Source organism: Setaria italica, chromosome II (assembly GCF_000263155.2).
Source record: "Setaria italica strain Yugu1 chromosome II, Setaria_italica_v2.0, whole genome shotgun sequence".
Lineage (NCBI taxonomy): Eukaryota > Viridiplantae > Streptophyta > Magnoliopsida > Poales > Poaceae > Setaria > Setaria italica.
Window position 1 is genome coordinate 40,979,666 of NC_028451.1, and position 9,307 is coordinate 40,988,972.

The window sequence follows — 9,307 nt, forward strand, 5'->3', positions numbered from 1 at the left end:
TGAAAAGTGTGTCAACATTGTCGCCAATATAGATAGTACATTTTTCAGGTGATTTTCGCTTTTGCATGCCTCAACGTCTTTGAACAGTGCCTGCTAACACAATTTCTATAGTGCCGCAAGAGTTCATTCCTACATGTATATATAGGAAAATTCCTATAGAAAATGTTCCTATATAGACTTCTGCTCAAGTGCTGGTTCCTGCAAGTATGTGAAATCATATTTTGTTCCTAAAGCGCCATCAAAGTAAGGGTCTTCGTTTCGTTGTAGTGGTGCAGACTGGAGAGCATCTTGCAGCTCATCAGTCCCTGATCTCTATTTCTGTTCTACATGGTCATCACGAAAATAATGGATTCACTTTAAGTTTCAAACAAAGCAAGGTTGGTGATCCGGGTGAACAAGTCCTGTGCATACACTCATACCCTCTCCATCCCAAATTACTATTCATTTTGACTTTTTTGATACATAACTTTTCATATGAACCTAGATTCCCTCCGTCCCAAATTACTGTTTGTTTTGACTTTTTTGATACATAGCTTTTCATATGTACTAAAAAAAACCAAAATGAATAAATTTGGGACTGAGGGAATATATTTTAAAAAGCATTCAGTAACACTAAAATAGATTGTCGTGTATTCGTGACCTTAATTGCTCAATCAATCTCCAATCAACCATTCAAGGGAAGGCTACTTCCGGAATAAAAGCACACGTCACAATCTTATGATGCACCTTTGTGCTGCACAGGTTTGGCAAATCGAGAGTTTTAGAAAGCTATGAACACCAATTGCTCAGCTCTTTACAAGTGAAACACAACTCCGGGAAAGTTCACACGGTTTTCCCATAGAGATCAATGGATCCAATCTGAAATCTTGGATTGGAATGAGATTCTCTTACAAGTAGAAACTTAAACCTGCCACATAAAAAAGAACGGTTCAGTCAAACAGGACAGATACTGATAGTGTGCATCAGCCGGTAATATAAACCTACCGGAAAGTGTCTGCTTTACATCTCTTATCCACTGTAAATGTTTTCCTAAAGAAACGGCCCTCAAACATTTCAGAACTCCGAGTGTCAATTATATTCCAGGTAGAGCCTCCATCTGTGCTCCCTTCGAGGACCCTGTGACATAAGAAATGCTTGTGAGTTGCAAGTACATCGACCAGTAACTTCGATTATCAATGTTGCCCACAACTTCTAGCTATAAACACGGTTTTCCTATAATTCTCAAGCTAACGATCTTGTCATCAAGTTATATAGTTTACAGTGAAAAAAAGACAGACTAGTCATTGAGTTCAGGAAAATGTTTATGTCAGAGGTTACGTTCTGATTGCAGTGAGTCTAACAGCTAATCTGCATTTTGCGCTGTGACAAACAATGTTAACCAAGAGATTCGTAAGCTAACACGAGCCAATCACTCACCAAATGAAACATAAACAAAGCACAAAAACCTTATTTAGATTTAAGTGAAGCTTTTCATATAATTTCATTTTTTTAGCTCGTAAGCTATTTTTTCTAGCTTAAAGATGGATCTTATTAAGATTCTGTTAGACACAACGGATGGCTTCTCAGGATAATGTTTATGCAACCCAGTAAACCACTACTACCATGAAAAGAAGGAACAACATTGTGATTTACATTATGTGTTTGACAAACAGTATGCACAAACACAATACCAGTACAAATACACATTAATAGATGCTGAATTCTGCTAGGTGCAAGAAAGCAGTAAAACATTGTGGATAGTGCCGTTAGTTTACCAGTCCATTGGATCCCTCTCTGGGGCATCATTAGCTGACATCAAATCATACGACTCCAACTCGCAAGTTTGGCCATCAGGCATTTTATAAATCAGCCAACATCCTGCATAACTCTTTTGTTAGCCTATACAGCAAATCAATAATATTCTACATCTGCATGTACTTGTAACACTTTAAATAACATCTTTGCCACAACATGAAAGATCTGAAAAATACTAGCAGCACAACAATTGACCAGATATTACTAAAAAAGTTGACAAACAGCATCTGGTGTTAAAATTTTTGAGATGGATGCCAAACGCGGATATGCTGCAGGGAGTCGAAAACATTTACCACCTCGCATCTTTGAATTAGGACATGTCAACAAATAACTTCTACAACAATTTTAAAAATAAATTCTAACTCAATTAAATTACCAACTGAACCGTCGAAATTCAAGTTAGCAAGTGTTTGAGAAAAGTTCGAATCCAGCGAAAGAAAAATGGATTAACCATCAGGGAGACAATAGCAAGTACAAGAAAATGCTCGAGAAACTGCAAACTTCTTCACAATTACCATTAAAAAGGAATCAACCTATGCACTGAACCATGTGTGCCCGCACCAATATTGTTCTTGTTAAACCAAATTGGAATGATACCAAAAATGTGAAACTATCAATTCAAAGCTCAAATTCAGATTCCATTCGAGTTTACAACAGTACTACCTATGTTTATATAATAAAAATACTTAGGATAAACGATATCTAATGAATCAATGAGTGCATGACAGTTGACACAGTAGTGCAGGAGGAGAAATTACGGAAAAGGGTATGGCTGGGCTTGGGATGTCAATCTGGGTAGCCACGTTTGAACAAAATAAACTATGAACAAAACATGGTATTAGTATACACTGCAACCAAATTACCTTTAGCTCCATCAGGCTCTTCCCATTTTGATGAATGAATACCATCAAATGCTGCAGTTGCCTGAAACAATTTCAACACTTATGTAAGGCAAACCTTGATGAATGGAACCTAAAAAAATGCACAAATTTGCATCACATACAATTCCGATCGGGAGCTGTTCCCTGCTTGCAAGGACTGAACCTGAGCTTAGTCTGTTCCCTCTTGGGAATTGGTTGCCTTCTGTGCAAAAGATATTATTCTTATAGTTACTCAATATCTCTTCAACTGCATCCAATGCTACTGGTAACGCTAAGGATGAATTTATTGGATTTCCAACCACAGTCACGGATTGGTGCCCATCAGTACCCAATTCTGCTTTCAGTGAAATAGCAGAAAACAGTCTTTCGATGAAAGAAAATATCTCCTCAAATAGCTGCTGTGTTTTCTGGTCTAATGTAGCTCTTCTGCTCTTAAAGTTGGCATCTTTAAGATTTAGCATCAGAGCCTTCAATGCATGAAAAACTTCAATAGTTCTTTCTTTAGGGACCTTTCTATCACAAAAATGCGAAAGAAGAGAAGAAAGAGCATCATATATATTTGAAACATGAGCATCCACACATTTCCGAACAGGGCAGGATGAACAACTGAGTGAATCTGCTTGGCCCAACTCTGCCCTTGCTTTTCTCCATTCCACAGAACCACTTAGCCTTCCAGGTAAGGATAAAGTTGTTTCAACTTGAAGATAAGCAGCTTTGCTAAGTTCATCAGACTCTTCCTTGTCACGGTTTTCTATGACTGTGAGAGCACTAGTTGACAATCCAGTGCGATACTTCCCTGTTATGGATGATAGAACAGCCGAAATGGTTTCTTCTGAGGTAATTGTTCGCCTAGAAAGAACCTGCAGGGGCAGATATGGGATACATAAAAGTTGAACCACTTTAATCTAAAAACAAAAGGCCACCCGCCCAACACACAACACAGGTCATAACCAGCAAAAATTTCCTACCTCATGCCACTTTCTTGTGTAGCGTTTTGTAACATCACGTACTCCATCTTTCGAAATCGCAATAACATAATCCAACTTCTTGTTCCACCTACAAGACAATGCCATACAGCAAGAAGTCAAGAACAAATGCACAGAATTTGCAAAAACATCAAGTAGGGCAATGCAATATGCAGAAACCAGTTGGAAGGACCAATTATTTACCCTTTCTCATACAGTAGGGGATTATCATAGACTCCTTCGCACGGATCTAGGTGCATCCATCTAGACATTCCACAACAATGGCATTAAGAATAAGGGTACTAAAATACCAAATTCAAACTTAGAAGCTGTGGGTATGTTCCACTGACCTCCCGTACAAGTTTGAAAAACATTCTGTCCACACATGATCAGTGAAATCTAGGATCTGTAAAGTATACATAGGTGATATATCAATCTATTATACTAGGAGGAAAAACACATTGCTTCATCTTTGCGTATTTTAAACTACTAAAGGGGTCTTGCCCCCGGCCATATCGATTGTTTAATATCTTTGCGTATTTTACTGGATTAAACAAGTTCAAGGACCAATAAGCAGTGAACTGCGTAAAATTGGGCCTAATAACAAAAGATAGGCAGTAATACAGACCACAAAAAAAGGCATGAGAGCGCCAAAAATTCAATTAGAGAACTAACTGAACTGCGTTTAGGGACAACATTTGTTTTTGGATTGAAACCTGTGAGGGAGTTCCCCACAATTAGGAAGTAAATGATAGGGATGCAGGAATAGCAAGAACGGAACCTCTGAGGGAGTTTCCCACAACTATGAACACTAGATGTTGTGACAGAACCGTCTCCTTTGTTTAGAACAGCAAGAAATCTAAATTAGGTCAAACGGTTTCTTTAAATTTGAATAGGGATGGGAAAGGAGTGAACAAAAAAAATGAAGTCAGCCAAAATCATGGTAGCACCCATATTACAAAGAAATTCCAATCCTCATTTTAGCTGCAGCAAATTCATAAGCATAATCGAACTAACCAAACGAGCTTCGTATCCAAAAGCTCGACAGTAGAATGTGAAGCAGTTGGCCCATTCTCCACAGCGACCCCTCCTAGTTTGTAGAAGCTTCCAAAGCAAGAAAAACATACAACTTGATCTTCCATTTTCACTTTGGTGGGATATATTCAAAAGTAAACACCAATTGAATCATAGGATGTGTTACTCATACCTTATGTGGATCATTGTACCTTGGGAACCGGGTGACACTAGAACAATGGTTACACCTAAAGACAGCATATGTCAGTATATGCATATGAAGCAAAAAAAAGGTGGCCATACATCAATACATGGAAGCAGTGATTTAATTACGAGGGATAATGGTACATTTGCTACCTGTATTTTAAGTTTAATTTCCCCAGTCCATAGACAAAAAAAAAGCACAGGAACAAAGGGTGAATAAATTCGTCAGATTTATCACTGGCATAGGTGTAAGAAACTAGGTAGCAGAAGCACAATACCTATTGTGTCATCAACTGATTTAGTTTGGCATTGATTCACAAGGTTGCTATGACAATACTATAAGTAACTATGACAAACAACATCGAATATGTAACTAGGCTTCAGGTCATAGCAATATGATTCAATAGATACCGAGTTTGTAAGTCATGAAATGAGATCGCACGTCCAAAGTTAATTATACAAGATGCAGACAAATAGAATAACATTCTACTGACAGCTACCTATAAAGCTCAACACGCGAAGCACCAAATTCGATTTCTGAGGGAAGTGGGTTGCCCATTCCAACATTGGATGTCTCACAGCCACAGCTGTCACAAGGTGCTGCGTTAACCCATCTGCGAAAACAAATATCACTCGAAAGATGTGAGCACCGCTCTTGGCTGTTCCATCACATTTACTATATAGACTGTGAATTGAGCCTAGTAAACATATGCAATTGTTTTAAGTAAAAAACATTACAGGTAACACCATAATAGGGTTGAAAGTTATTATGGCAAATTAGTATTATTTAAATCAATAAAACTAACAAAAAATAAAATAGTGTCAGTCATGAGTTTTATGTTCCACGGTCTAAGTGTACACATGTAAGTATTACCAGAATCATTTGTTCTAAGCATATACTTGGTCATTCATACACTACTTTGTTTCATTGTGTGGCTTTTAATGTTTACAGCAGCAGTATTATTCAAATACAAATTAAAACTCATATACATGTTCCAAAAAGAGGTTTCGAAGTTACAATAGATGGCCACATGTTTATAGTTTACATAATAAATGAGTAAGTCCATCCTACCACACTCAGCTATTGAAATATTTAATATTAGTCCAAACTAGTAAGTATCCAACTTGACATCTTACATCCTCAACTGATGAAACTGGTTCAAATTGTACCGTCTTATCAATAACAGATGAACAAATCAGTTCCGTTTGACACAAAAAATCATGAATATTAATTGTTAATCTCTCTGATACTCATGCATTGACACTACTGATGAGAATTTGCTGATTCAAGTAATGCCAATAATAATTCGAAAAGCTCTTCTCAGCATCTATACCTTTGCAACCATCACTACTCAACTATCTTAGCCAACTTCCTCAGTATTTTTATGTTGTCTGACCTGTGTCTGCATGAGCTGTTTGCCAGCAAGGGTTGGTGTGCATGTCTAATAGCTGCTAACAATCAGTGCAATGCCATGCTGTCCTGCTGAGAGTGAGATGCAGCAGAGGTGTGGCGCATATGTGGATTGTAGGTGAACAGTGATCACAATAGAAGAATGGATAGACACAACTTTGCTGGCTGAAAAGCGTGGTTGCACGCACAAAAGAAAAGGAACGGTGCAAAGGAAATGGGCAAGGCAACTTTTTTCATTTTCAAATAACCGCAGCTGACTGAACATCTATTCAAACTGAGATACCACAATTTCTTAAAGCCAGGGTGGTTGATCCCAGGCAGTTATTTGCAACAGTTTTGATAGCTAAAGGATGTGAGGAATGCAAAATAGACCTATTCCTTAAAATATGGTCAGATAGAAGTACAAATTCGAGGAAATATGGGTGATGTTAGACACGCACACATGCTCAAACATTTGCCAAAGTAATGACTGAGAAAGAAGGATTGAAAGTATTTCAGTGACCTGAATGATTGCTTAAACCAGAAAAGCAATTGGAGCAGAAAGGCATGGCTCTCTTCATCTTTCGAAGGTTGGAAATTCCCTTCCTACTAAAAAAATCTTCCGTAAGAATTTCCAACCATCGATCTTTTCAAACATGGAATGCAATAAGCAATTTGTAATCCATATTTTTGTCAAAAAAACTAGATAAATCCATAGTGGTAAAATCAATAATAGAATCATAAAATACAGCTTTACTTGGAGTCAAACTTGTACCAAGGAAACTTTATCAGTATTTTTTTTTAAAAAAAAAAAGACCATAGTCACAGAGAGAGAGAGAGGTGGTAAATTAAAGAGAAACCTTGGCCAGTGAAGCTAATGCCTTCTCCTCAAGCTCATGTATTGGAACCGTCTTCCGTGCAGCCTCTTGTCGCACTGGATCTTCATACTGAATCCAAATACATATTCAAGCACCAGATACACAAATCCCATAACATCAGGCAACACTTTGTAAGTAAAATGAATTCTAATTCCATACCATTAGAATCTGGTTCATGTAAGGCTCAACTCTCTGTCTAAACACCTCTCCACCGTCATTTCGTACACTGTACTGTTGTAGGAGAAGTGCCTCTTCTTCCGCCTAGAAAAATTCCAAGAATTAAGCATAGTTCTGGTGAGAATGATATAGCTGTCTATTTGGGGTTATTCCTTTCTTTTCCCCTGGACAAAGTTGTGCTTAAACCAGCAACCAAATATACCTATGGAATTTAAACATGTGAACAAATTGTAAATGCAATTAATAGCTATATCCAAACCAGAGTGCAGAGGAAATACAAGTTGTTTCTACTTTCTAGTAGAAACACATCCAAGTAAAGGCACAAAGGTTCCTGCACTACCCAAGCAGTGATGGAGTGAAGTGAAATGTCCATGTATCACAGAATATATCTGTGTTTACGTTGATCCACCTCACTCCCTGCTCAAACAAAAGCACCAAGTGTCCCGGCTACAAAACCATGATTAGAGCAATTAAGTCAGCACCTGGATTGAAGGCACACTTCCCAGCCCACCTGGTTCAAACATCAGCTAAACTGATACCAGCAACTAAATGTAACTACAGAGTTTAAACATGTGAACAACTGTCAATAAGATTAATAGATGTGCCATCTATTCTAGTTGAAACACACCCAATTCCATGACACGTCCTCCAAAACCCGATCAATCATCTAACAAAAGCGAACCTGCCACCAACTGCCGGCACTGCTGTACAATGCACGTTGCAATCACGCCAGCAAAACCAAAGCAAAGCTGCGATCAGGGATACTAATAAATGACGCACCTGAAGCATCCTCGCGAGCTCCTCGTCGGACTTCTCCTGCGCCCTGGCCGCCTCCACAGCCGCCGCTGCCGCATCCTCCCCCTCCTCCTCGCCGATGGCCAAGACGCGCAGGCGCTCGGAGAGGGACTCCAGGTCGGTGCCATCGTCCACCACGGACCCATCCGCCTCCACCACGATCTGCAAGTGCGCACCGCATCAGAACATACAAGGGAGCAGAGCAGCAGCGGCCGGATCGCGGTGACGCGGTGGGTGGAGGTGGGAATCGGGATTCGGGGGAGGGGAGAGGCGCACCTTCTGGAGGTCGGGCGGGACGGAGGTGAGGGAGAAGATCTGGAGGCGGAGGACGTCGATGCCGTGCTCCGTGTCGTACTCCACCTCGTGCTCCTCCTCCGCTTCCCCCTCGCCGGAGGTAACGGCGGCGGGGCCCTGCCGGACCACGAACCGGCGAGCCACCATCGCGCTGTCCCAGGCCCCGCGTGGACCTCTGCTGCGGAGTCCACCCGTACGAAAAGGATGCGCAGTGCGCGTGACGGGTGGGACCTACTCTGAAATGGGGAATGGAGTTCGGAGCTGTGGGGAAGCAAAGCCAGCGAAGCATGGTACTCGTCGCACTTACCTGCAGACTGCAGCGGCGTAGGTAAAAACTGGGGTTGACCGACTTTGTTTTATATAGGCGGTCAGGGTCTCACAAACACAGCTTTGTTACGCTAGTATACAAAGTCCAATCCTTTATTCGTTCCCAAGTTAACATAAGGTACGCGGAGGCGCAAATATAGTTAATCTTATAAATTCACACATAAGACATATCTTCACCTATTTAATCACATCCATAAGACTGACTTAAGATTGATAAAGTCATCACTATTATTTCATTATCCCTACCACGTGTTGTTTAAATTTTAAAATAAAATTCATGAAAATGTAAGCTCTTGTGTCAAATTGGAAACTAGAACCTACAATAACCTTAACAATTGGCAAAATAGGTGATTTGATCCCTCAACTTTATCCCGAGAGTCAAGTTGGTCCCTCAATTTTTAGATCGGCCGTTCTAGTTCCTGAACTTCTATTTTTGTCAAACTCGTCCTTGTGTTGATACGGGTACTGTGTAAAGGTACGAGACTAATGTGAATAGTCCTTTTTGCCCTTAGCTTCTTGTGTTGATGTACCATTGTTTCACTTAAGCTAGCAATTTAAACCGGTACTCCATAGGAGCTACAGATTAGA

At 39.9% G+C, this 9,307-nt stretch overlaps 1 protein-coding gene across 2 annotated transcripts; it reads right to left on the reverse strand.

Annotated features, from left to right (window-relative positions):
• Nucleotides 1–607: 607 nt before the first annotated feature.
• On the reverse strand, nucleotides 608–8,670 carry LOC101784520 (peptide-N(4)-(N-acetyl-beta-glucosaminyl)asparagine amidase). 2 transcript variants are annotated; one of them, XM_004957697.4, is made up of 16 exons: nucleotides 8,375–8,670; nucleotides 8,084–8,260; nucleotides 7,286–7,387; nucleotides 7,109–7,195; nucleotides 6,772–6,854; nucleotides 5,359–5,472; nucleotides 4,848–4,902; nucleotides 4,658–4,744; nucleotides 3,991–4,046; nucleotides 3,845–3,904; nucleotides 3,644–3,731; nucleotides 2,798–3,535; nucleotides 2,658–2,718; nucleotides 1,755–1,857; nucleotides 985–1,116; nucleotides 608–907 (listed from the first exon to the last, which is right to left on the reverse strand). In XM_004957697.4, the coding sequence occupies exons 1-16, from the start codon at nucleotides 8,537–8,539 to the stop codon at nucleotides 823–825; spliced, it is 2,193 nt and encodes a 730-aa protein (XP_004957754.1). In that variant the 5' UTR covers nucleotides 8,540–8,670; the 3' UTR covers nucleotides 608–822. The 2 variants fall into 2 exon arrangements, with proteins under 2 accessions (XP_004957754.1, XP_022680195.1); XM_022824460.1 differs by lacking the exons at nucleotides 8,084–8,260; nucleotides 8,375–8,670 and adding an exon at nucleotides 7,416–7,529 and having other exon boundaries at nucleotides 7,286–7,366.
• Between the last annotated feature and the right edge of the window lie 637 nt (nucleotides 8,671–9,307).

Bases quoted from the DNA above. Each gene is read 5' to 3' on its own strand.
- LOC101784520 (XM_004957697.4), bottom strand. From the start codon at position 8,539: ATGGTGGCTCGCCGGTTCGTGGTCCGGCAGGGCCCCGCCGCCGTTACC. The intron at 5,473-6,771 runs GTCACTGAAATA...TTGTTTTCGCAG, and splicing joins TGGTTTAAGCAATCATTCAG to ATGGGTTAACGCAGCACCTT. The intron at 3,536-3,643 runs GTAGGAAATTTT...CTGCCCCTGCAG, and splicing joins ACACAAGAAAGTGGCATGAG to GTTCTTTCTAGGCGAACAAT.